This window comes from Genypterus blacodes, unplaced genomic scaffold (assembly GCF_046128005.1).
Source record: "Genypterus blacodes isolate CSIRO-AG114 ecotype Tasmania unplaced genomic scaffold, CSIRO-AGI_Gbla_v1 ptg000027l_1, whole genome shotgun sequence".
NCBI lineage: Eukaryota > Metazoa > Chordata > Actinopteri > Ophidiiformes > Ophidiidae > Genypterus > Genypterus blacodes.
Window position 1 is genome coordinate 3692760 of NW_027466840.1, and position 27965 is coordinate 3720724.

Below are 27965 nucleotides of genomic sequence, written 5' to 3' on the forward strand. Positions count from 1 at the left end.
AGGATGTCACTTCCTCTCTTTTGTGCCTTCTTGAGCAGACGGACAAATAGAATTTTGCTTCATTAAGTCTTTAATCAGTCTCATGACGCAGAGTGTCAGTGAAGGAACCACAGACTGCGGCCGATGCTCTCATTACAGAATTTACTTCAGTACTGTCAAAACCACAAGCTTACGGGACAAAGTCTGTAACTCTGTGTGTGTGTGTGTTCAACTTCGGCAACATTTTTCCGGCTGTGATTAATAACGCTGCCTCGGACTTTAACACCTCTGCTTTAATTCTTGCAGTGCCACTTGGACTTGTTGCAGCGAGACATAAGCTTCTTATTTTTTTAAGCATAGACATTGGCAGAGTGTTTTTTCATCAGCATATGCAGCTTTTAGCCCACACACACTTCTGAAGCGCAGCAATGCAAGAGACAAATTCCTGTCAAATCCTTTTCTTTAAAAGCTGCGGTTCTCCGCATTGGAGGAAAGTAAGTCTCCGTGTGGTTAATAAGTAACGCTGATCAGTGGCAGCCGGCCAATAGGGGGCGTTTCCCCAATGATCATCTGCCATTGCATCACAAAGTGGGTATTACCATTTTCAGCCAACAAACTATTAGGTGTAATTCAAAGTCTGAACCATGAGGACTTCATGGCTCCAACTTTAAAGGCCTGCAACGATGCTACTAAACTTTCCAATGTCATACAAAAACACCTTTGTCTTTCCAGAGATTAGTTTCCCCAATGTGTCTCAGTGTTGAAGCATGATCCATGGGCCGTACAGAGATGTGTGTGTGTGTGACTTTGTAAACATCTGCATGTCTGTGGGCGTTCTGAACATGAATTGTTTTCTATGCTGACTTTGCAGTGTTGGTGTGTTGATGAGTTTTTCTTGTGCTGTGACAGTGAAAACAAGTTATTTGATGCACTTTGTTCATTAGGTAAGAGAAGAAAATCTCGTGTTGTCATTTTGAATTCATCTATGAGTTGATGTTCATTTGAGCACTTAGACGTGATGAATAATGGATAAGGAAACCAAACTCAATGAAGCTGGAAACGTTTCAATTTACCCCCCGGTGGCCAATTTATTAGGTACATCTGTACCTGTTGGAATTCAGCATGTTTGTGCTGCCATCACTCTTAGCTGACACAAACTTAAAATTCTGAATAAATTGGGAACTACTACTGTATTCCAACTGTACTTATAATTAGCCATAAAAATCAACAAAAAGATCGCTCCCCATTATCTTGACAGCAGCATTTTGCCAAATCTATTATTGGCTCGTTGTAGTCTTTGAAAAGTTGCATCAATATTTCTGTAACATGAGGTGTTCTCCCTGCTACTTTTGTGAAATGTTATTTTTCCTCCTTTATTGCCGGAGGGACATTGTTGCTTGGATCCATAGTGTCATGCTCTGTCACCCCGATGTGAGCGCCCGAGGGTCCTGTGCTCACACAGAGTTCTGGCCGGTGCAGTTTACATTGTGCACACATCGCCCGCAGCTCTGCACTCTCTCTCATTTATCTGCCTCATAGCAGCAGACTCAACCAGTTACAGTTATCCAGCACTGTAATGTGCAAGCATCATTAGTGGAGCTCAAACTCATGGAGCTGGGAGGTGAATGCTTTTTGATACTTTCCCTTCTGTTACGTGCCAAGCCAGCCCAGCTTGACAATGATTAACGCTTATTGGCAGCGATAGGGAGTATGATGTAATGTAGTGTGGACTAAATGTATTGTATGAAGACACTAGAAGTGCACTCAGAGCGATGCTACATCCGCACTACAACATAAGGGAGCTTCATTTGGCATTTTCAGGTGTTATTTATTTGCATGAGAAGGGAGTGCAAATATGCACAAAGCATGGTTACAAGAAACGCATTAATACATACAGAGATACAGCACTTTGTAGAATGAGCCACACCCACTCTACTTTGGCAACAAATTGAGGCAAAATGGTTTATTTATCTCTTTCTGTAATGGATCCCTGTTAGTTCTGAATAGATCATTCTAAATGAGTGTCAGATACCGTTGATAAATGAATGGAATTAGCATTAGTCATCCATAGTCTTCTTTATACTACAAATGTTTGTGTATTCACAAAGCCTTTGTTAGGGAGCTTTAAGGGGCTCAACGTCATTATTTAGGATAAGGAGCTGCCTTAGTCTTAAAATAAGACGAGCATAGTTCAGGAACTTTGTTTCTCCCAGGCGGCTCAAAGCTCAGGTATCAACTCTTTCCTTTCGTCTCGATGAGGTCAGAGGAGTCTTCATTGATGTAAATCCACGTACCTTTACTTTTCTCGACCTGTGATTGTATCATCTGCTTCCTGTGGCTCAGGAGTTTAACTGAGATCTGTCTGGGTTCACTTTCATCACACTTCCTTCCTCTATTGGCCCGTTCAATTGCAATATCCCTCACATTCAGGACCAATTTCCCAGTATTTTTTGCACTTTCATTTCTGAGATTTCCCAGTTTTTACTTTTTTCCTCAGGGACACCATCAGTGATGATACTGCTCCTCCTACTGAGAAGAATTTTATCAATATTGACAATGTCATCCTAATGCACATACTTGCTCGCGCAGATTTTCCTTATTTTCTTGGTTCCTTCCACCAGAAGGAAAGGTAGTGCGTCACCCCCACATAGGGGCCAGTAATTACGAAACAAATGACAGGGGCTTCAGAATAGAAGTCAAACGTCTTAACCATCTCTGTGGCTCAGTGATTCACACTGTTGACTCGTAGAAGGTCCAGGGGTTTGACCCTGACATGGGTTTCCTCTCACGGATGAGTTGAAAAGGAATCTATGAATGAGTCACAGGTACGAATGTGAGCATGCATGTGGTTATGTGATATTGCATGTAAGCGCTGTAATAGGTTCCAGCCCCTGTGGCACAAAGACTGAATGACAATGCAGTGGTGTGACTCAACCTTCCTTAACATGCAACGTTCTTACTGTAGGCAAACGTTAAACTAACAAACATTATAGGTTTAAATAAGGGATTTTGCTCACAGCAGGCATGTCTGCTCTTAGCGCTTTGGAAATGTGGCCCCAGCAGCACTCACAGTGGAATTTAGGCTGGACTTGTTGAAAAATAATGAGCTGTGTGGGATGTTTGTCTCACAGCCGTATAAGCTTCTGATATCATGAACCTTTATCTTGGCTGTACATATTATTTTCAATGAGCAAGAGATTTAGGTTCACCGTCAGTTCACTCCATCGCTCAGATCTCGATCTCATTTAAGTAATTAGCCACAGGACATAAATAACACAAAACAAGCACTAATCACTTAAAAGTGACAAATAGGATTAGCTACAGCAACTTCTCTTTAAAAAAACGCTCCTTTCTTCCTTATCGCCATTATTGTCTCCCCATTTAAATGTATAGTAACAAAATTCACATTTGGACACATTATAGTTTATAGTTCTAACTCTCTCCTTCTATTCTCTATCATCTTAACTCTAATCCTCCTTTATTATACACAATACACCGTTTACCTTTTGAAAGGTCACGGGAACAACGCAACAAATTGCACCACAATATTGTTAGATCATTCAGAAGTCTTCCCTCATGTTGATTAGAGATTAAGAGTTTTACATTCAAATTAAGTGATGACTCAACCGAATGGCTTCATTGTAATTTGCCCCTGACATTTAATGTTGTATTCTTAATATAATAAAGGCTGATAACAAGCAGTTATGAATGAGGGACCATGGTTTATGAATTTGTGTTTAATAGCTGTCAGCTTACCCGTTATATTTCTAGCTTGGGAATGTACACCAACTACAACACACACCTCCCTGAGTGCACAATGATCCATCCAGACCAAGGTTGTTGGATTTTTTCTTCAGTGGCTTCGGTTTCATGAAGTTTATGACATTGTGGTAACTGTAGTTTGTTTGCCAGATTTATCATGGCTGGTCATTACTTTCCACCTTTCAGGCAGCCTGACATGTAGGAGAAGGACTGCAAATCCAAGTGTAATATCGTTATTATAGTGATGACTCCTGGCATGTGTATGCTAATGCTGTGAATGTGAATATCTTTTGAAACTGGCTCTCAGCGTGGATAAGATGATGGATGTCGTGCTTGTCCTCCTTGTTTGCGTTTTTATCTTCCTTTTTAAGAGCAATCACAGCAGCCGCTAACTTGGTAAATGTTTATTTTTAACCATGCCATCCTGTTTTTGATACATATAGGTTAGATCACTAATAATAAGAAGACAGCACCTAAGCTGTTTTCAGATGTTGCGTTGCATAGCAACGGCAGTGATGCAACACTTCTTGCACCTTTTGATCCCTTCAGCTCTGGAGCTCCGTGATGCAAACAAAAGCATTTATCGACTGAAGAGGAAAAATACATGCATGTGTGCATTACACAAGCTCTCATCTGTTGAATCATGGCCTGGACATAAACTGCTGCTTTGGTGTTTTTTTTTCTTCAAACATCAGTATAAACATGCTTGGGTACTGAGATCCAACAAAGCAAAACTCTCATTTGCAGCATCAGTTTTGTTCCCTGTGGGAAGAATCCCAGAATTACATTTTTACATTTACGTTTTTCAACTGCTGGCAAAGACTTACTACAGTTCCTTTGTCGACATCCTCTCACCAGAGCACTCTGAGTGCACTACCAGATACTAAGAGAGGCGTGCTTTGTCTACAAGAGGAAGAACATGAGTGAACAGAGAAGAAAGAAGGTGAAGGATAGGGTCAGTCAGTCAGATGAGTACTGTTTGATTTGGTGTCTGTAGGTTTTCTGTTAAAGCCTGCAGGCATTTAACTCCGCTCAGCGCCAGGATTAGAGAAGTGCAGACGAGAGGAGAGGTGTTTACTCCAACCAGACGTTCTTTCAGTCTTGCTAAAAGGCTTGCAGTTTGTAAAAGCAATATTTTGTATTGTTTAGCACGGTTTCATCTGTCACTTATTGGAATTTGACTTCTTATCCATTCAGACATTCGCAGTGCAGTGCTGAACTTAAATTGGTTTTTGAGATAGATTTAACCCGCCTATAGTCAATATTTTGTTCCAGCGCAGAGAGTCATTATTTTTAAATTCTGCCATTTTCATGCTAAAATCCCACAGTATAGCACAGTGTTCCCTCAAGCCTTTATGATTGGTGTTTTGTAAAAGCTTCTCATGGATATGTAGACCTATATCATGACGCACCCATAGGATACGGCAGCCAACCAAGCCCGCAGGCTGCCAAAGTTAGACAAGACATGCTGTCTCCCTGAGAGACAGTTTGGTTGACACGAAAGTTACTAACATACAGTACTTGATGCGAAGTAGAACCTTCAGTGTGCATGTGACAGCAAACAGATAATGCTTTAGAGTGGAGAAGTTCAGCAGGTGATGAAATACATGCACAGAATGCTCACCCTGGTTGTAAGCCAATGCCTCGCTTATGCAGTTGAGTCAGATTGGTTAACAACCGCATAATTTGGGTGTGTTAGGCAGAATATTACAATGTCTATTAATGCCGCTTTCAATTGAATTGTGTTGTTTACATCACATTTAAAAGAAATCCATTAATTAACTTTTTGGCTCAATCCACAATTGTTTTGGAGATTTGTTTCTTATAAAATTGTGTAGTTTTATGTTGTGAATGTTAATTGTTTGATCACTGTTACTGTTTATTTAGATAAGTGGCCAGGGGCTATTTTTTATATGGATATGGCAAACAGATTCGGCCAAGAATTGCCCCAAGTGGTTAATTTTGGTTTCACATCAGTACAGCACATTCATGCCCCGGTCCATCAGGACTTCCTCTAAATTGAAATATCCCATTATAGAAGCGCTTTCTGGTGAAAATGCTCGATCCCCTGCCCTGTTCCATCACTTCAGCCTCGTCTGTCCTCCAGCTCTGTTGGATTCCACCATCAGTGATTTTATCCTGCTACTGAGTTCAGTCATCCTGAAACATTTCCTGTAGTGCTGCTACCTGAAAGTCGAGTCAAATCATCAGCAGGAGTATGCAAGTCAGAGCTCAGCCTGTCGGTTTCATTTTTCACCGGATCGCTTCTTCTGCGTGACAACACAGGATATATGAGCGATTGGAAGAACACAGAGTGAGAACAAGGATTAAAGTTTAAGTTGGTAACATGCAGAAGCCACAAGTAGACCAGAAGTGAAGCTACAGTTAGACTAGTGAGCTGTGTCTCTTTACTGGAAATAGTTGTACCACTGTAGTTATGGCAGCAAAACCCATGGAGAGTTTTGGAAAATCCGTCCGATTGATGTATTCAGGTCTTCTTTATAGTTGTGTTATTGTTCTGACTCACCACCTGATGTCAGTGTAATGTAAGGAAGTGCGTTTGTGTGTATGTACAGTGTGTGTGCGCCCGTAAACAATTAATGCTAGCTTCAGGGTATACAGAGGTTTTGAGAGAGTTTGGAGCAGACTAAGCTAAGCATTCTTAAAGGTATCCATGCTACTGTAAGATTTATTGTTTTCTTTAATTAAAGTTTCTGGCATATCTATTATTTTGTCTAACTCTACATATTACATGTCTTATGTCAGGTATACAGGTCTTGTTGGAATGAAAACCTGCACTAACAAGCTCCATGAATGAAAGGGTAGATGCAGTAATGGAATGCCAGCATGTTGCATGGCCTGAGTCCTGTTCTGATCATCTGTCCTGTTTTATTGATGGCTGGATCATGATTTACAAAATGTTCACCAGGTCAGCTCAACTTCTGTACCGACTAGTTCACGGCGGCCTTTTGATGTGATTGGTCCCTCTCTCTGTCTGTCTGTCACTCAGGAGGAAGCAGCCAAACCTCCAAATGTGTCGTCGCAGAGATTATCTCCCAAGTGGTGTTTCCTCGACTGTAAGTACATCACACTTTCATCACTCTCTCTTTCTCTTTCTCTCGCTTATTTATCAGTATGTGGGTACCTTTGATTATTCACAAATTGATTGTGAGCCAGCGCTTCTCTCTATACATCATAGATAAACTTTGCTTAACAATTGTACAACCAATTTGCTAAACAATTATACAACCAATGTGGCAAAGGCTTTAAGGCTGCACAAACCTTTTCAAAGTCCTGTTTCAAAGTCCTCGTACAAAAATGATTTTACATTTTTGTATGAGCCATATTTTCTGCTTATCTCTGATTTCCTTTTGAGGGGGGAATGCATTTTTCAACACAAATGCATCCATCCATAAAATGCATCCACTTCAGTTTCAGTAATATCCAAGGGTATGAGAAAATGGTGGAATAAAAGTAAATACCAAAATTTAAATAATCTGGATTACCAGACCATTGTATTTTGGAAAGACATTCAAAGAAAAAACATGTCAAAATCTCTTTCTGGAGAGCTTCAGTATCATGGTGAAACGTGTTCAACAGTATTTAGTTACAATTGTGTTGCAGCTGATTCTGAGGAGTTGCAGCTTTGTCTCCCTGTAGGATCTTTTCATTAACTTGTGGTTGTGCCTCATCCTGATAAAGCCATTTATTACTGTTGTACCACTGTGTTCTGTGTGTTATTTTGTTGTCCTGGGCTGCCTAATCAAAGGTTTGCATCGTGCCACTGAGCAGCTTTCTTCTTCCTTCTAGTGAAGCCCACACACAAACAGCCAGTGGCCTCCACCAACACTGTTAAACATTTTCATCTTACAGCCACCTGTGGAGCAGCCTGCTCATTTGTACTGTCGCCATGTGTGCTTTTGTAAAGCTGACAGATATACGACCTCATGTGGTGACCATTATTCAAAATAGGCAGACAAAATGGTTTATCGTTATAAACTCATCCATTTTGTTCTGTTTTGGTGCCATGTACCACAAGTAGTTGGCATCTAGTTGATCCTGCCCATCATGTCTTTACTCTAGACTCAAACCGGCTTTGATCATGAGAGATTTAGTGAGATCTCTAGTTTTGTGTGTCTGGACTGTGGTTGATGCTGCTTAGATGCTCTGTTAGGGTCAGAGGGCTGGAATTGGCAAAATTGAATAAATATCACATTTCAACAAGTTTATTTGAAAAATCTCGTAGCATGAACCCGGGCATATTGACTAGAAAAGGCGACCCAAGCTGGAGGTCAGGAGCTGGGAAATGTAGTCACAGGCCGCTGACACCTAGTCTGGTTCCTGTGCAACACAAAGCCACGGTTCTTTCTCTTCTCGTTTATTGATGAATTTCATGAATATTAATCTGTTACAGTTGCTGCTTACCAAAAATATCACATAAACCATGTTTGTTACGCACACACAAACACACGCACACACACACACACACACCTCTGTTCGGCTGTTTGGGTAGAGTCCTGGTGGAATTATAACATAGAGGGAGCGATAGAGTGAGAGAACAGAACAGAGTAGGTTTTTCGGAACAGGCCTTAAAGAGACAGTACTTAAAGCAACACGTCGTCACTCACTGAAAGGACAGAACTGGAATATTTTGGCAGTGCCTAATTGATTCAAATGAACAAAATGGCTTATTTACATCAGTATTTATTTCCAATTATAATTGGTTAGGAGGATATAAATCGCTCAGTGTTCGCCCGAGTGTAAGTTAAATTCTTCATATATGTATATGTATTCATATATAATTTGATTGAAATGCACATTTATAATTGAAACAGAATAATCAGACCATACTTTTTGATATCCCTTTCGTTATGTAATCAGTGAGTTATACATGTTTAATAAACGTATCAAAATAATCACTGTGTTTCTGTTTGTCTCTGCAGCCACCACAGCAGATCGTTTCTACAGGATAGACAGAGCTCAGGTTGGTTTACCTGCTTGTTTGTCATTGTCGGTCAAATTTACGAGCCTTCAATAATGCTTTATCCTCCAGCTCACAGTCTGAATCAGACCCATCACTTCTCTTTCTGCATGTCTTCTATTCCATTAGGAACATCTAAACTATGTGTCAGAAATCTCCCAAGAGGAAATCTACATCCTGGACCCTGAGCTGGTTGTTATGACGACAGTAGGCACCTCCCCCTCAGCCATGCCAGACCTGCTTGACCCCATGTCCAGCTCAGCGAACGCCAGGTACGTGAAGCACAAACAACTCAGGAAAGTCTAATCTCTTAATACATTTGTACATCCAGCTGTCAGACTCATAGTGTCTTCCTCTCCTCTCCTCAATTGTAAATAATCCTCAAATAGAGATTTACAAAAATCAGGCCATTTTCACATTCAGGAAAGCGGGCCTGAGGTGAGGATCTTGGAACTCATGGGATTCAACCTAAAAAAACTGTTTTTAATTCAATAACATCACTACTGGCAGAAACAGCCACTGGGGGAAAACAGCGCTCTCTTAATTTGGCACAACTATCAAATCTAATGCTTCTTTATGAAACTGAAGTAAATCCTGCAGAACGTTAAGATTTAGCTTGAATTCTAGACTTTCTAGTGATTCTTCTCTCTTTGTCAAAACCAACAAATGAAAAATGCTTCAATCGATACCTGAAATGGAGCAGAGGAGTCGGATCCAACTGGAAATCGTTCCAATACAAGATGCAGTTGACCTAAGCAGAGAGAGAAAACATGCACACTCACACACACACACACACTGGCAGCATTTGATGCAATTAATCAGCAGCTTTTCTTTCAACTTGTTCCTCGCCGCGGCAAAGAACGCATTTTCTCTGCATTTTAGGCCACGCTGCTGTTTCTCCTAAAAGAAATAGAATAAGAAAACATCCGACACACATTTTCTCCGGCGGTGATTTGGGAGTAAGACACTTTGACACACGGGACTTGACCCAATTATACAGAATATAATTGGCTGGCTTGGATCTCAGGTCGGCAGAGAGAAAATATTTAGATTTTATTGGATTGTGATTCAGGGGATATCCAAGAAATGTCTAGCAATGGGAATAGATGGCGTGAAAACCACTTCCTGCCCATATTTGAATAACGTTTGTGAGAAATCGGCAAAGATGCGTTTGAAAATCCTTCATTGAAAAACAGTGCACCCACCAGGCACGGTTGAATTGTAGATTAACATGCAGAGCTACAGAGCCACAATACGAGACAACCAACAAGCTCCCACAATTCCTCACTGCAGGCTAATTGGGCATCAAAGTGTTCTTCTGCATCTGCTACTGCACGAAGACAGCTTTCATACTGAACGCATCATCGGAGGCTGGTTAGTTAGCAGCTACTGTTAAGATTATTACATTTTAAATGAACCAGTCTTGGGTACACAGCAGAACTGTTTTAAACTGAGTGCACAAAGAGATGAATGACATTGTGCTTGTTGCTCAGCTAAATGAAGCATTCTGACAATAAAGTGACAATAAAGTGACATTTCCTTGTGTCACTTTAGCAGCTCTGTGATCCACTTTACTGGATCGCCAAAGCAAACAAATCTCATCCCACGCGCTTTAATTGGTCTGTGTAGAGCCGCTTTCAGCTCTGGAATGTAATCTGCTGTTCAGCCAATGAGTTACTCATGTGAAATAATGAGTTAGTACCTCGAAAAAACAAGTTGCTACCTCAGTATAACATCTTTTTATCTCTCCATAACGAATAACTACCTGGAACTATCCTAACAATATAACCATTACTACATTTTTCTTCACACATTAAGGTTGAGTTGTCCCTTCATCTCGGGCTCCTTCTGTTGTTGTCGGCCTGTGAAGCCCTTTGTGCAACGGCGTAACAAATTTTCCACCTTGAAGTTCACAGCTTCTGTAGGTTGCCAGCCTTTCTTTTCTTTTGTTTCTTTTTTGCAGCGGATCACATTATATTTCAGATCGGATCCAGACTAGAGTCCACCCACCGAGAACGTGGGCATCTCTATAGGATTAATGTTGAGGATGTTGACATTAAAAACTGACTTAATTTGTATTTATTTTTCCATCGCTTGAAGATAGTTGAGGCTGAGTTTAATGAGGATATCAGTAAGGGAAAGAGGAGGCTCACCCTGATTGGCTGTGTGTGGCCAATTTCACCGGTAAAGCTTATTTTCGTGTGTGTGTGTGTGTAGGTGTGTGTAGGTGCATAAATACATGACTAATATTTCCTTCAGTTTTTCTGCAATTTCTTTTGCTTCTGACAAAAAGCCAAGTGTTACTACTACACACACACACACACATTACAGGCTCCTGGGTTACAGTAGCTGTGTGTTAATGCTCTTTAAATGCATTCTGTCCCTCTTGAGGCAGAAGGAGATGATCCCCCTCACAGAGCGGAGAGCTTGAGAGTATCTGAGGGCTCTTTCTAACATTTCTCTGCCTAGTGACTAGAAAAACTCAAAGTGTTTTGTAACGTCATCAATAAGAGCCTTTTTCCTGTGTTGTGGTGCTCGTGGTAATCTATGACATCACAGTCTTGACAAACACTGTTGGTCGCTAATCAATCCCATTAATGCTTTACAGATTCGAAATGTAATAATAATATAATATTTTATTTTAGTGGTTTATTCTGAAGGACTGAACACGGAGAGGTGATTTGATTTGTTTTTGTCAACCAAATAATAATAACAAATGTAGAGATCCTACATTTTGCATATCTATTAAAAATTAGTGATGTGAGGAGGTTGCGTAATAACAAGGAGCACATGCATTTGTAAGGAATCTTTCATGTGAATGTGTGTGTTGTTGGAACAGCATTATAGATGGTGTAACATACAGTCATTTATGCTGCTGTTTTGTTTGCAAGCAGCATGAGTTTGCAGTTGAAAATAATGAAAACATTAAATACTCATAGACATAAGCAGGAAGGCAGGATTGGGACACATGGGCCCAGCACCCAGCACAGAGGCTGTAGCCTTTAGATACAGTCACAGTGTAATCACAGTCAGGGGTGCCATCGATGACACCCTGGGCTTGGAAATCCATTTTGATTTAGGACTTAAATTGACACTCAAAATGCTGAGATATTCCCCCATCATATTTGTGTTTTTAATGAATACATTAAATCGCAGTTTCACTCTATTAAATGCACTCATCCTTCACAGCACACACCAGGAGTGACACTTGATAGGACTATAATAGAGGGTCAGGGCCTCTGGAGATATAGTAGCTAAGGACATTATCTGCATTAAGTGAAGTATAAATATAAACATTGCCACAGAGAATCAAGTCTTTAAAAACATTGTAGATATTGTTTTACAGCTTCAAAACTCTAGCAGTTTTGCAGCGTGGGAGGCATAATAAATCATTCCAAACGATACAGATCAACGTCAAAGGAGAAATGTTCCATACACACACTCGACAGAATGACAAAATATGTTTGTTTCACGATCATAGTGGCCTTTATTTTAATTAGGTGCCATAAAGTAACGTCCCTGCACTTCAGTTCAGCGATGTAATCCACATTATCATATCAGTAAATATACAAATACAGCCAGTAGATAAATGATTTGTGACTTTCCTGAAACAAAAAGTGTCGACACTACTTCCTGTACTTGAACTGTTGTGCAGGTCAAAATCTAAAATCTGGATGTACTGAATGTATTAAGCAGATTTTTTTAAGTAATGGGTTCAAATATGAGCAATGCAACCTGCTGGGGCCAACAACAATTGCTTTTGGGTGTGTGTCTGTGTGCGTTTGGTGTGTGTGTGTGTGTGTGTGTGTGTGTGTGTGTGTGTGCGTGAGCATGTGTGTTGGCGGGCTGATTTGCAATGCTAAGTGCACCGAGTGGGAGGATGAGGAGGAGAGATAGAGGCCGAGAGGCAGAGGGAGTGATGGGTTTAGGAGAAAGATGGAGTCAGAAAAACAAATGCGGCAAAGCGAGTGTGTGTGAGAGAGAGAGAGAGAGATGGAAAGCATGTCAGGGCACTCGAGAGTCACACCAATCTACCGTACTGACACGCAAACACACACACGCACACACACAGCAGAGCAGTTTCCCCACGCAGGTTATAGGTGGACGTTATTCCTCCCACTGTAATTGCGTGTCTCTTTCCCTCCCTCTCTCTCTCTCTCTCTCTCTCTCTCTCTCTCTCGCTCTCTCTCTCTCTCTCTCTCTCTCTCTCTCCCTCTCTCTCTCTCGCTCTTTCACAAACAGACTCCTACACACAAAACATTTTGTTTTGTGGAACGATTTTTCAGCTGATGGATCTATTATGCAGCCAGTTGACACTTAACCGCATCAGTGAAACACCAATAAAGCCGGACACAATCAGGGACATTTTGGAATAATGTGTGGATTTTTTAGATGTTTTTGTCTTTTATTGTGAGTGAACAAGCAACAAATCACATACACAATTTCATCTTATTAAAAAACTTCTACATTGTGTCATTTTGTTGCAGTAAAGATTACAGTGTGGTTGTTAATCTTAAATCCTTTGCGACACATCCATCAAATGTGAGTTCAGCATTTTTGCAACCAAACCCTATGACCAAATGTTTAGAAATTGAACCACAATCTTACAGATAAGGACTTATTTCAATATACCACAGACAGATGGATCACAAACTGCAAAGAGGTAGACCTTTGAAAAAAGTGATTTATTGCCTTAATAGCTGAAATCAAAACAGTAAAGTCTACGTAGAGGGACTAACTGTCAGTCTGTGGTGATGACATGAAACCCACTGCCTTCTGCTGCGTCTTCTCACCTGTCACTGACATCTTGTCTTCCTCTCTGTAGCGCAGTGAAAGGCTTTCGTCCTGACTCTAAGCTGCTTCTATCTGTGTGTGTGTGTGTGTGTGTGTGTGTGTATGTGTGTGGAGCTGGAGTTTGGTGGCTCACTTTGATTCCTCTCTGTTGCTGCTTGTAGTGCCCCTCAAAGACAGCGTGTGAACAGTGACAGCTGTGCAGCCGAAGCCTCGACACACAACACGGCACCCACCACCAGCAAACTCAGCAGGTAAGCACTCAAACACTCCAATGACAAAGCATTCTGGGTATGTGGATTCCTCCGCACTGTGATTGGATCTCAGTAGGTGAGTCGTTAGACGGTTCGTGAATCACCCTCATCTATTTTTAAACATGCCCTTTTTTGCCTGGGCTGTCAAGCACCTGGATAGCTGCAGCAGAGATCCTTCTGTGTGCGTTTACACCTTGGATTAATGCTTTTTATTTCTTAAACTGTTAATTATGGCGTCCGCGAGATTCTGCTGGTGTTGCACGCACTCAGAACAGAACACGGACTTCCGAATCCACCATTAACAGTGTCCTTCTGAGTATTACACCTAACATCTGGCCTCAGAGATAGAAGCTACCTCACCAAACAAGCATGAATGGACAAACCTTATCCGTTTGTAGGTTTGTTACTTTTACGTCTCAGAACAGCAACCAAGGCGGTGATTTATCGAAACTTTAAATAAAGGAAAACAATAAATGGTATAGCAGAGTGCGTTCCTTTCAGATAGCTTAGCTTACTTCGGACCGGAACTAGAACTCATTGTTGACAGACTGCTACACACAAATGGTATTTTAATGTGAGGTGTAAATGGTGCCTTACTGTTGCTTTTAGAAGCTGTGATGGATTTGTTTCTCTGCCAGATGCTTTCACGCCAAAAGCTATTTTCCTCAGGATAGTACAACATGGAGCGCTCCCAAATCCCTGTGGCACCGTGCCTCATAATACCTGATGGCTCAGGCGGTCTCACAGATTTGGCGCATTAAACAGCACTTGTGCCTGTTTAATTAATGGATGGGTCCAGATATTCTGCACACGCTGCACATACTACTTTAAAAGTTAAGATAGTGGATGCTGGTGGAATCTACCACTGACTAAACTCCGCTCAGAAGCTTTTATTTCATAACCATGGCTCTAAATTCCTTGGAGTAGGAGTGATACCTACCTGCTTATGAGGTTAAGGTGGAACCGAGGTAACACTGCCGCTTTAAAAGCCTCCCATTGTTTCCACGACAGATTTACTGCAGCATCATTTACTTCTGTGGGGGCTAAGATGTAGTGAAGTTTCAAAGAACATTATGTTTATTTTTAAGACGAAATCTGTTGACGAGAAATCCCAACTGCAGGTTTAAAAACAAATGCTTGCTAACCAATATGTTCACTGTGTTGTCAGTCGGTGTCAGCTTCCGCTTCAACACAAAGAACAGGGTTGACCCATAGTTCGCCCACTCCTGAACCCGACAATGACACCAAAACATTTTAGTGTTTCAACAGGTTATTGTGACAAAGCTTTGTCCAGCACGTAGGCATAGAGATCATCTAATCATGCTATGGAACTTGACGCACTAAATCGGACCTGAACTAGCAACAAAACAAGAACTGGACTCCTGGATTGAACTGAAGCTTTTATTTTGCGCCTTTTTGTAGTTTTTCCTTTCCTGACCAGCCACTTGAAGTCTATGCCTAAAAGACTTACAATAATCTAGCAGGTTCTGCTGTGGTTCAGATGACTCACTTTTTAAAACAGCCAGTGGTAATATTATGTCCAAAAACCAAACCAAACCAAACCAACCAAATCATTTGGAGCAAATCCTGTGCTATCCTGCAAACAACATCTGTGTTCTATTTGAAGCTGCTGCAGAGCTTGTGAAAGCTGGGAAGCAAAATTGGAACCTCGATCCGTTTTTGGAATGGCGAACCGATTTTGATGGCGGCAGTGGCCCCACACGGTCCATGATTAAGTACTCAGATGGCCGATTAACGGGCTGAAATTGGACACACGAGGCTTTCAGCTGTCTGTTCCCTTGCCAGGTCACTGTGGGAGATAGATTACAGATGAGATTCAGGCATGGACAAGGTACTTTTCACTTCTGTGTCTTTGTCTTGTTTCAAGTTCGAGTTTACGTGACTCATGTTGCGTGTTAGTATGCAGGATGGAAACAATCCAGACTCTGGCACATCTTCAACTGGCATTTCTGACCTGTCTAATGGTGTTCTAGCCGTTCTAGTCATAGGCACCTCAGGCTATACAGGATTACCCGCCAAGATCTTTTCAAGAATTAAGTCAATTCTTTTCGATTGGAGCTCTGGACGAACACCTACTCCAACTTCACCAAAAACCAAGTCTGAAACCAGGTTTATTATGTGCAATGGAACACAAAGTGGAATCAGACCCATCCCACGAACAATGACTCACTTACCAGTATCAGTAGTCCTGGAAAAAGGCAAAACTGACTCACCCACATTGAGTGAGCATCTGTGGCACGCAAGATTTTAATGGCAACTTTTTGTGTCAGAGCCAGGAAGTGAAACAAAACCTTCTCAGGTCAAAATACACATTTTGCCTATAACAATTCTTCTGTGTGTGTTTGTGTTTTGCAGGGCTGGCTGCATTCATCGCTCCAACACCACTGCTGCTGACTTTAAACCAAGACTCAGGTCAGTAACAAACACACTTACACCCGTGGCCACTTTATATGCGGTTTGGACATTTTCTCCATTCATTTTGAATCAATAAAGCTGAAAAACACGTCTTAAAAAAATAAGACAAACACTTTTTTTTTTTTTTTTTAATTTGAACCAAACGGAGTGTGAGAACACCAACACAGCAGCACTTCACAATCCCTCCTCACCTTGTCTCACTTTGAAAGCAACGTTTTCTCTTTTGGTGAAGACATATTGACACACAGACACCAAACCAGAGACAACAGCGTGAGACCAGAACCAATTAGACGTCATGCAATCGGGATCCGACCCCAACTCGGGTTACAGGTCACGCCTCATTTCCTAGACACCCAGTGAAGCCGTGAAGACCTCTGTACTCTTCGCTTTTCCTTTGCTTGCTACGTGAAAATGCGTGGATTGTTGTGAGCAGAGTCTTCCTCCATAAACATCACACATCTCATGCAACATGTGCTGAGTTAATGTTTGAATTGGAGATTGTAATCCTTTTCCTCAAATTAGAGAGAGAGATATTTACGGAAGCCTAGGACTAACAATATTATGTGACGTTATATTCATGATATTCATTTTAGACTATTTATAATTTAAATAAAAAAACAAATATGCAGTTTTGCCGTTTTAAAATGCAGCAAGAATATAGAAAATTCCACTTAATATTAAAACTCAAAATGCTACAATGATTTATTTCGACTGAAAATAAACGTGAAATGGACTTTGCATGCTTGCTTTGTCATCTGGAAATGAACATTGTCTCTATTTTTGTGCATATTTCATTGAAAATGAAATAGAAATGTCAATTTGCAATTTTATTTGAATAATAGCTTTATAATGCCTGGTTTGTTTTCTCAAATCAGTCATATGTTATTGCCAGCGGGTGGGAGATCAAGTTTGCTCGGCTGAATTTCTTTTTAAATAATGACCAATGACCTCATTACACAGTTTGGCATCCTACTTACACGGTTACTTACAATTTACAAGGAAATAACAGTATCCTTAACAAGTGCCATATTGTTCATTTGCACATACACATACATACACATACTGTACATACTGAGCTGTGCACTCTGTCTTATCAGTGTGCAAGTGTGTGTGTGTTCTGTTTGTGCCGATTCATTAAGAGCCCCTGTGCAGTGTTTCTGTTTCTCTTAATGTTACTGTAGGTCTGAGTCTCCTTGTCACTGCTCATTAAAAGTGCTGCTCGTTAAAGTAAACTGGTACTTTGCTCATTAAAACACTGCTGCTCTGCCAATTTGAGTAAAGTTTTGCACTGTACTGTGTGAACAGGGCAGGTTGTCTAGATCTCTTTGTTTTCCAAGGAAAAGCCTGGAGCTACATTTTCTGCTTCTGTCATTTAACAGAAGAGGTCCAAAGTCCCTGTTGGGGAATAAATGCTGAATCAGAGGAGGAATATTTGGGTAAATTAGTGCTTTCAGAATGTTGGAAACAGTGGCACAATTACAAAGGGGATTGTAACCTTGAGGAGGTCCAGATGGTGACTTTAGAGTTTGTCTTCGTTCTTGGCATGGGTGCAGACTTGTTTCTCTGATTTGTTTAAACTCTCAGAGGTCCCTCAGCCAGCGCTCCCTGACAAACGTGAAGACCTGTAGCTTTAATCCAGCTTCCTTTTTTTCATTGATCAAGTCAACTCAAGTCAATTGTATTTGTATAGGCCAATATTGATCGACAACATGGAGCCATAACTCTACTCTACTAAGCTTTTTGCTGTATGTATTCTTTTATTTTATTGGGATTGAAGCTGCGATTACTGGATCATCCCAGGAAAATGCTTTCTTATAACAGCATAAAAAAGCCCCTCTACAAGGGAGTGAGGCAGTATGATAAGTGTACAACTCCGCCCTGAGATCTTCATCTCTGCAATTAAGGCTGTGGGTTTGCCACTCTGTGGGATTCGGGATTTGGCGTAAAGTGATGGGAAGTCATTTCCGTAAATAAATCCCAAAATATCTAAGAGGTTTGCCTGTTGCCATGGTAATGGGTAATACAGTGCTCCTTTTTGGCTGACGTGAAGTTAAAAGTGATAAAACATGTGTCATTAGTGCAAACCCCCTCAGTCCGTTCAAGTGCCACATGAATGTATGACTTACATTTGCAACAAGCTGCATCAGGGTGTTGAATCAATGTAGACATCGACATCTAGTTGCTGCTCCATTATTTAGAGGATTTTGAAGCCCAACATGCCCAGGCTCCCACGTAGGAACTCCAGTTTTTACGGTTGTTTAGATTTATTTTTCTTTGTTGGTTTAATTTATTTTAATTGTCAGAAGTAGGGGCTTCCAACATGGGATTACCCATCAGGATTAGTACCCACGGCGACAGCTGCAAGTTTAGAAAATGTATCATAATTTATATTTAAACAACCAAAGGCCTAAATTCTTTTGATGGATTCTGATAAACTACCAGCTTCTTTTCCTGATAAGATTTTTGCACTTGGCGTTAGCACAGCATTGATGTCGCTCTGAGACCTGGAACATGTTGGGCTGCAAGCAGGTTAAAAATGTTCAGATTTACACAAAGAAGTTGGTCCAGATTGAAACATCTCAACAATTGATGACCATTTCCGTAAAGATATTCATGATCCCCAGAGGATGAATGTGAATTGTCCAAAAACGTAATGGGACTGTTGCAAGAAAATATTTAAACTGTGATGGATAATCATGTTCCCAAGAGGCTGAGCTCTCTGATATTGGGCATCCTGATAGCTTCTTCATTGGGAGGCCCTAAAGGATGGCAGAAGCTTGGCTAACGTGTTGTCATTTTCTGCCCGTTTTGTTATAGGGTGTGATCAACACTGCAGCTGGCCTTTAGACTCCCAGTCTCTTTTTAGCTAAGTGTTACTCTGCATGCTGGTGCGTCACAGTGATCTTTCGAGGCACAACAGATGCTGCAAGTCGCTTCTTCGTTTACATAATTGATGAAGAATAATTCGTGTCCTTTAAGAGCCAAAACATTGAAACGCTGCATTAGGTTTTTACAGCAAACATTTAAGCTTTAACAGGAATGTACATGCTGAGAGAAATTCCTCTCTGGTGTTTATTCCATTTTTATCGTTGATCCTGCTGTTAGTAAAATGAATTTCAAGTGCCAAACTGGCTGCATGTTGTCCTCTGTTTGTTTCCAATCTGAGTCTTTAGATTCTTTGAGGAAGTTGTGCTGTCAGTCTGCACTCATCAGATGGATCATTAACTCGTTGTTGGACTCGTTGTTGGATAAATCCCAGTCCTTCTGGGAGTTGATAACAGAGGTCTCCACTGATCCAAATTTGAACCCATCCTATGTTAAACAAACCCAAATGATGCTCCACCCACTAGCAGCTTTTCTTTCTTCATCTTTTAATGACGCAGCAGCTGTTTGACTAGCTATCGTCACTCAGACTACCTACTATTCAGACTTATTTGGACTTCTAATTTTTAGTGCGCCATGGTTCACTTGTATGGTGTGTGTACATGCCAAAAAGATCAGAAACTATTGGAAAAGTTCCGCTTTTACTCAACTTTCATGACTTTGCAGTTCTTTTAAAGCAAACCGGCCTTTAATTGGACTTTCTCCCATTGTTTCTCTCATATTCTGCTCTCTTTCTTAATGAAGCCAAATTTGCTTCTGTGTGTGTGTGTGTATGGTTGTAAGAGAGCTCCTAACCAAGGTCCCTCCTCAGAGTCTGGCTAACTCAAAAGCAGGTTTACTCAGGTCAGAGCCAGATATCATTTTGAACTCCCTTGACCCTCTTGCAGAATACCGGTCCAATTCCTTTCTATAATTATGACGGTTTATTCATAATGAGACTGTTGTTTAAAGCAGCGAACTGGATCTTTCCACATGTTCACACCAGATCAAAGATGATGAAGCATCCAGTGTGCTGTTAGTGAAGTTGTTCCCAATCGTTGCAGTGAAAATGTCATCGACCAAACCAAGCAAGCTGAAAAACTTTAGAAATGTCATCTTTAATTGGTGGAATATATTATTTACTGAAGCTGTGAGGTTACATGGCAAGACACTGTCTACCAGGACAGGAGAGATCCAACAAACCCCATCAGTGTTATTCAGTAGCAAAGAACAGAGACTCCAGCAATCATAAATGTGCTGTTTTACAACATTCCACGGTATTTAATGACATATAAACATAAACCTTATAAATGTCAGCTTTAAATGCATTGCTTCTGAATATGTCATTAGTTCTAAAGCTGAGTTCAGCACTTTCCTTTCCAGTTAAGTTTTGGTGGAAAATCTTGGTTTTCCAGAGCTTATTTTAGGTCTGATGTGCTGTCGACCTCAATGTCTTCACTTTTTTAGTTCCGTCCCCAATTCCAAAAGGCCTTTACAGTTCAACGAGTTGAAGTTCTCATCAAAGAAACGTTTCCCATGTAGCAGACACTTTCCTCATTTGTGCAGTGTCACTGTCAACTAAGTAATACAGTGTGTGAATACACATTAGTATATTATTTTAAGGTACTTCTGTGGCTTTAAAGAACCTAACCTGGAGTTTGCAGTTGTAGACCACGTGTGTTTATGAAGTTTGTGTTGAAGTAGCTCTCATCACTGTTTTGCTCTCTCGCTCTCCAGACAGGAAAAGAACCAAAAGGCGAGCGACCCAAGCAGACAGACAGCAGATCGAGAAAAAGAAAAAGGTAACACACACACACGCCTATACGTCGTCTTTAGATCCGTCCTCTGACCTTTTATTTAAAGACTTGGTAAATTTTCAATTTGCGCCCAAACCTTGACCTTTAAGTTGACAGTTTGTTTGTTAGTGTGTGTGTGTGTGTGTGTGTGTGTGAAAAACCATATGCAGACAGAGCTTCTTTGTTTTCCTCCCTGACACGTTTTCTCGATCTCTGTCTGCTCGTTCTCACTTTGCATGCTGGGAATTGAGTGTGTGGGCGGGTGAGCTTTAACTTGTTTGTTTCTCTTGTTTCTGTTGGTGTTGAAATTTTAATATTTTCTCTCGGTGATGCTGCTTTTCCTGTTGCGACTTAACCAGCAGTCTGGTTTTGTGTTTACTCCCCTTGCTGTTGGAGAGAATACATTTCAGGAACAATAATTAATAGTATCATTCTTGCCGGACAAGAGAACAACCCTGGCATCTTAATAAGAACTGGAAAGAAACAAGTAGAGACACCTCTGTGCCTGCGTGTCTGAGCCGTGGTTGTGTCTTTAAAGCGCGCAGCAGGCAATCCTTGCTCCAACTGGAATACAATTTTACTCCTTGACATCATCAGTGTCGGCGTGCCAGTGTTTGATTGCAACGACACACAACATTTAGCCTCCCCAGTGGTGATTTGTCACGATGTCACTAAAGTCAGGCTGCTTGGTGTTGTCTAATTGAGGCTTTTGGGAGGTCCTCTTTGTCCCCCGTTTGATCGATATGTGAGATGGGTGTGCGCTTAAAAAACAGAGGAGCCGTGTTTTGATTTGAAGCTCACTGTTATCCTCTGTGCATTTAAAGGTTAATGATGCTTTTGTTCACAGCTGAGCACAATCACCATGGTGATTTGTTACATGCATAATTTATTTGTAAGGATTCAGATTTAGCCACAGGAACTTCTTTATACACACTCATTTGCTCACCTACCCTCTCTCTCTCTAGCTCACACACACATACACACAGTTTCTTTCTCTCTCTCTCTCTATTGCTAAGACACTTGTCCTCCTGCTCTCTCTCTCTCTCTCTCTCACACACACACACGCACGTACGCATTCCTCTCCCACAAGGGTCAGGCAGGTTGACTGCATCAAACTGAAGAGTTCATTGGAGCAAGTGACGTGTGTGTGCGTGTGTGTGAGAGAGAGGGAGACAGAAATATTCTCCCCTCTCCTCTCCTTTGGTGTGCATATTTGTTTTTGTCTTGCAGCCACAAAAGCTCTTAGAGGTTTTGAAGTCTGTCTCTCTCTCTCTATCCCTCTCTCTCTCTCTCACACACACACACACACACACACGCACACATAACGGGATTAGGACTCGGCTATTCAGAGGAAGAGGGAGTATTGAGGTCAGCCTAATAAACATTCTTGTCAGCCTGGCTTCAGGAAAAACACATTAAACCCACGGCATTGACTCATGTCATCTTTGAGTGTGTATGATGATAAAGACAATGATGATACTGATGAAGGCTTGTTCATTATTATTAGTTATCTTTTTTCACATTTTCTTATTTTCATCCATTCATTGCACTTGAACTGTTGGCTGTTAGAGTGTGTGTGTGTGTGTATGTGTGTGTGTGTGTGTGTGTGTGTGTGCGTGCGCATGAAAAATGACACTCATGGCATTTTAGCAAAAACATTACAACCAAATCAGAACGTTTATCATTCGAAAACCTCTTTGTACTTGAATAATGTATCTGTATTAGTTTGGGCGATCAGTAATCAATAATGGCTGTATTTTCAAATATTAACGGGTCAGTTTGAGGAGACACATTGATGTCGATCCTGACAAACCTGAAACCTTTGCCTTCCATCTTCTTTCACCCCAGATGCTCTTTTCAAACGGCCTCTGTGTTTGTATGCCGCAGACGAACCGTGTGACATTCAGGTGTTACAGCCTCAAGTCCTTCACTCTGCAGGAAACATTTGTTTATTGGCATTTCATTTTTATCGGTCTAAGCTTTGTTTTGCTGTGGCAACCAGTTTGAAGGATTAGTTTGTAAATGCAACGTTGTAGTTTAGTTCAAATGTTTCTCTGTGTGAGGTGTTTAGGTACATTAACGATGAGTCCATCTGAAATGGTCTAGATTTATTTATTTATAATGGTTACAATTATTTAGTTTTTACACAAAATGAATATGATTCACTCACATGAAATTACTCTCTCTCTCTCTCTCTCTCTCTCTCTCTCTCTTTCTCTCTCTCCCTCCCTCCCTCTAGAGTTGTTGATCGAGTGTGTGAAGAACAAGGACGTTAAGAAGGTGAGCTTTTTTTTCATCCCCTATTCCGACAGGAAGGATGAATGCTTTGATTTTGACGATTTTAATTGCCATATTCTCATCACCTAAAAGTTAAGTTGACTCAGTCAGTGCCGAACAAAACAGTTGTGTGAGTCTTGATGAGACATTGTTCATGAAGTCATCATCAATCACCTTCAATTGTCCCCAAAAGCTGCAGGAGCTGCACCTGAAGGGGGCGGACCTCACAGCACTGGACCAATCAGGTTGCAGTTTGCTGCACCATGCGGTCACCACAGGAAGCAAGGAGACTGTCCGCTACATCCTTAACAATGGTAACTGCGGCAAAGCTACCAACTGATATTCCACACATTGTTCCATGTAACCAGAGGGACAGAGTTACTGTTGGCTTTTTTATTATTTCTAGAACCAAGAAATTAAATCAAATTCAGTGGATGGAAAAATAGAAACGGTTCACATTGATTGAAATTAACTGAATTTCTTTCATGTGCCTGTTTTCCAGCTCCAGGTGACCTGCTGGATGTCACAGAGAAAATACAGTAAGATCATTTTCACCTTTATCTTCATTATTCACCTCTCAACATCAAATAAAACCAAACAACAAAACACACTTTCCCAAGAAATTGCCTTAAATTGTCATAAATTCTCTCCCTCCCCCTCCCTCCCTCTCTCTCCCTCTCTCTCCCTCCCTCTCCCAGTGGAGAGACTGTTCTTCACAGAGCGGCATCTCTGTGTCAGAGGACGATCTGTCATTACCTGGTAGAAGCTGGAGCATCACTGATGAAAACAGATATACAGGTAGCCATTAACACACTTACACACACACACGTACCAGTATGCACTTTCATGATGTGGTACTGTGGGCTTTGACAGCCACCGTAGTAGTTGAGCCTGAGTTGCATTCTCGGAAGCCAAGATCTAGTTTCACTTATAAGTTGACAGAACACAGTTAACAGACAATTTGTGTGCTTGTGTTAGTGGAAGTACACAACAGTAGTGACTGTCACTTAGCATCTATGCATGTGAATGTCTGTCTGTATCATATTTCACATCTTTCAATCAGAACGAGAGAGGCTGAGTGAGAGAGAGAGCATGAGAAGGAGAGTGAGAGTGATACAGAGAGAGCGGGAAAGAGAGAAAGGGAGAAAGAGAGAGAATGAACAGGAGAGAGTGAGGGAGAGGGGGAATAAGCAGGAGAGGGAGAGCAAGCATGATAGAGAGTGCAAGAGAGGGAGAGAGACCGAGAGAATACGAGACAGAGAGAGAAAATGAGCAGGAACTAGAATGAAGGAGAGCAGAGTGATAGAGCGAGCATGAGAGAGAGATAGAGTGCAATGAAAGATTAGGATTTCCACATTATTATGAAGTGCTTATTTGACTTCACTCACTGTAATAATGTAAACACACACTCACAGGACTCAGCGACTCAGAGTCGGCCTTGAATTCTTCAGCTGATTCAGCAAAATGACAGAAATTCATTTCTCCTTGTTTGACTCCCACTGGTACATGTAGAAGTTGGAGATAAGAGCAAGCAGAAGTTGTCAGTGAAACGGGGAGAGTGTGTGAGGCTCTAGTAGAAGACAGTGAGTTGCACAAGCGTCAGCTGGTGTGTTGAGCTCGCTATCACACACAGTTCAGACACGGCATCCAAACAAGAGCCACACACAGATAAGAGTCAGCACGGCCAACAGGAGAGGAAATTTGCCTAAAGCCAAACAAACTGTCCAGTGAGGGAGTGCGTTCACCCTCTGGGGAACATCAGCGTGTAATTTTCATCGTAACCTGTTAATTATAGTATGGTGTTATTGGGTAGGTTCAATTCTGATTTTGTCATCTCTCTCCCTCTACCTCCCTCCCCCTTGTCTCTCTCTCTCTCCTTTCCAGGGTGACACTCCCAAGAACAGGGCGGAGAAGGCCCATGACGGTGAGCTGGCAGCCTATCTGGAGAACAGGCAGCATTACCAGATGATCCAAAGAGAGGACCAGGAAACGGCCGTGTGACGCTGCTGAACGCGCCGGAGAACCTCAGCTTGAGCTGGACGTCTTCGCATTGCAGTTGAGAGACAGTGAAGACCCCAACTCTGCCAAAGCGGTAGTAATTAGAGTAAGGACAACCATGAAGGTAATGGCAGGAACACTGATGGTGGACGGTGAAGTTTCTGAGCAGTATCGAACTGCCGACGACTGCATTGCCAAACTATGAATATAATTTTTCTCTTGCTGCATTTCAAATAGATTCTTGTTTGTGTTCGTAAACTTGTGTAGTATCAGGCCTTTAACTTGTCAGGGCCTGAGGGTGGCGCTAGATTACAGGCATTGTGTGACTGAAAAGGGTTCATCCTCATGTACAAACTCGGAACTGTATTCGGGACTACTTTACTTGGAATTATGCCGAGTCAGGAGTATAGGTAAACGTGGAGATTTTGGTTTCACGTTACACAAACACAATGTTTTAAAACGATATTCTGCCAATGTTAGTAGTTGAAGCATTTTAGAGATATTTTCCAATCACTTTGTCCGTCCTATGATACCTTCCTGGTGCCTCCACACATCAGTTTGCAGCTTGTTATGTGGAATGAAATGGAAAAATAGCACGAGGAATCCGACAGGTTCCACTCAAAGCCCTACGAACCTGTCAAGTGGACTCCAAATATCTCCAGAATGCTGCAACTTACATGAAACCAATGAAAAACTAATAAATCGGATTTCCTGGACATCTGTCCTGTAGTTTTCAGACGAAATTGTTAGAGACGTGGATGCTCTGCTCCTAAGGGCGGCAAATAACAAGCAGTGGTGCGGAATGGAGGTGCATGACTTTAGACTTGAGGGGTCGGTCACAAATTTGATGATTTATAACCAAAAAAGACTTTGACAACCACTGAATTTTATTACTTCACTCTGACTTGAGCCTCTTGACTGCGAAAGACTTGATGAATCAACATTTTACAATTCTACAAACATCACATTTTTATATCATATTGTTGCGTACTGTCATCTTATTATGTTGTTTACCTGGAAATGAATAAAGTTAACAGTTTGTGATGATTGCACTGGCATATATTTTGGTTGGTTTGAGTTCAGAATGTCAACGTTTAGAACTTCTGACTTACCTGTCTTAACTTGCGACTGGAGTGCCAAGACTTGTGACTTACTTATGACTTGAAAACCAACGACTTAGTCCCTCCTCAGACATAAAGTGAATAGTGACTTGTATCTTAATTGAAGCTTAGTTTGCATTTTATGAATATATTATCATTTACCTCTGAAAATTATGAAATGTTGGTCTTCTACTTCATCCACATCACTCCGTTACAATTTTGTACATACTGGAATTTTCTGATGTATATGAATCTCTCTCTATATATTGGATAAGATGAATGAATCATGAATATGTATATTTTGATTAGATTTCTGTGCCTGTGCTGAATGCCTGATGGGAAATTCAGCACTTAGTTTAAAAAATTGTTAATACTTTTCTGAAATATTGCAAACCAGCACATTTCATCATCCTACTGCAGAATTTTCTCTATAATTTCTTGGAGGCTTTAACTTGAAACTCAGCTCGTCTTGCTTTGGCTTTGACTAAATGGGCGCCTGGACATTTACAGCCCAAAGTAAATTCATAGGGATTGGTCAATCAGCATCACGTGACACCAAGATGATGAATCTCTTTCTCGTCTTTTGTACAAATCTGAAAGTAAATGTTGTAAGTTCAGGCTCCACAACCTTTAACTTAAAATGTATATATTCACAGGATGTTTTGCATCCCAGCTCACACAAACACATTTTTTTTAGTCTTTGGTTCACAAAACATTCCTGTGTGGGGGAAAATTATGAAAACATGAAATCATAAAATAAAAGTAATATTATTTTGGACCTTAGGGATTCTCCACAACCCTGACACTGCGAAGGTGTAATTTCACATTCTTGCTCAATTTCAAGTTAATCTGAATACTTTTATTACCTCTGAGAATAAAGACTCGGCAGCATTCCATATTATCCAGCTGTCAGGCTGCATGAAACTTCAGTGCCAGAAATGTTTTTGTACCACGAGATGAAGATGATGATGATGATAATGACGGTGGTGTCCAATATCTGTACAGTAAATCAATTGCTCTACAATTCTCTGCACAGAACATGGAGCGATCCAAACTATTTTCATTGTAAGATTCTGAATTGTGTTGATGTCCTCTGATTAACTTTGTATTTAATCTTTTGCCCATAATGCATCACACCATGGCCATCCAGTCTGTATTACATTGGTTTTGAAAAATAAATCATTGTTGCGACAAACACAGCTTTCAATATTTAGGCAATTTTCAGGCTTTTTGTTTTGTTTTAAAGTTGACTGATATTTCTATGATCTGATTTAGTTGTAGATGTAAATATATGAAGATCAATTCTTGTTTGTGTTTTCATAAATAAAAACAAGCAAAATCAACTTTTAAGAGTCTTTTTCTGTTTAGTATCCAGTAATTCTGCATATGAGCATAAACAGCACCATGTTACATAAGCGTTTAGGAATATTTAATGGGTTCTGCCGAGACAAAACCAGCTAAATTCATTGTAACTCATCATATCACCGCCACAGATTTTAGTTAGTTTAGTTACTAGGCTGCATTTAGTGGCAGAATAAGTCATTTATTCATTATGCCAAACTCACCATTTGCAAATCATGGAACCAACTTACATCATTTCCTTTTGAAAAACACTCAGAACAAACTTGTCCTAGTCCTTTAAAAGATATTGATTTGAATATCTATTGTTATTGATTTAGTACTACAGAGACAGACATGATCCCTGCCTAATTAAGAGCTGGTTATTTAT

At 40.8% G+C, this 27965-nt stretch overlaps 1 protein-coding gene across 6 annotated transcripts in view; it reads left to right on the plus strand.

The window, feature by feature from the left end:
- dgkza (diacylglycerol kinase, zeta a) overlaps positions 1 to 27586 on the plus strand; it is a 61133-nt gene extending 33547 nt beyond the window's left edge. For 5 of the 6 annotated variants that reach the window (XM_076143678.1, XM_076143676.1, XM_076143677.1 and 2 more), the window contains 11 exons: positions 6752 to 6818; positions 8685 to 8725; positions 8852 to 8994; positions 13678 to 13767; positions 16144 to 16200; positions 20803 to 20867; positions 23101 to 23141; positions 23332 to 23452; positions 23641 to 23677; positions 23837 to 23936; positions 25023 to 27586. In XM_076143678.1, coding sequence (XP_075999793.1) covers positions 6752 to 6818; positions 8685 to 8725; positions 8852 to 8994; positions 13678 to 13767; positions 16144 to 16200; positions 20803 to 20867; positions 23101 to 23141; positions 23332 to 23452; positions 23641 to 23677; positions 23837 to 23936; positions 25023 to 25139 — 879 coding nt within the window. In that variant the 3' untranslated portion in view covers positions 25140 to 27586. The remainder of the gene's footprint in view (positions 1 to 6751; positions 6819 to 8684; positions 8726 to 8851; positions 8995 to 13677; positions 13768 to 16143; positions 16201 to 20802; positions 20868 to 23100; positions 23142 to 23331; positions 23453 to 23640; positions 23678 to 23836; positions 23937 to 25022) is intronic. The other variant, XM_076143675.1, reaches the window with a different exon arrangement.
- The last annotated feature ends 379 nt before the right edge of the window (positions 27587 to 27965 follow it).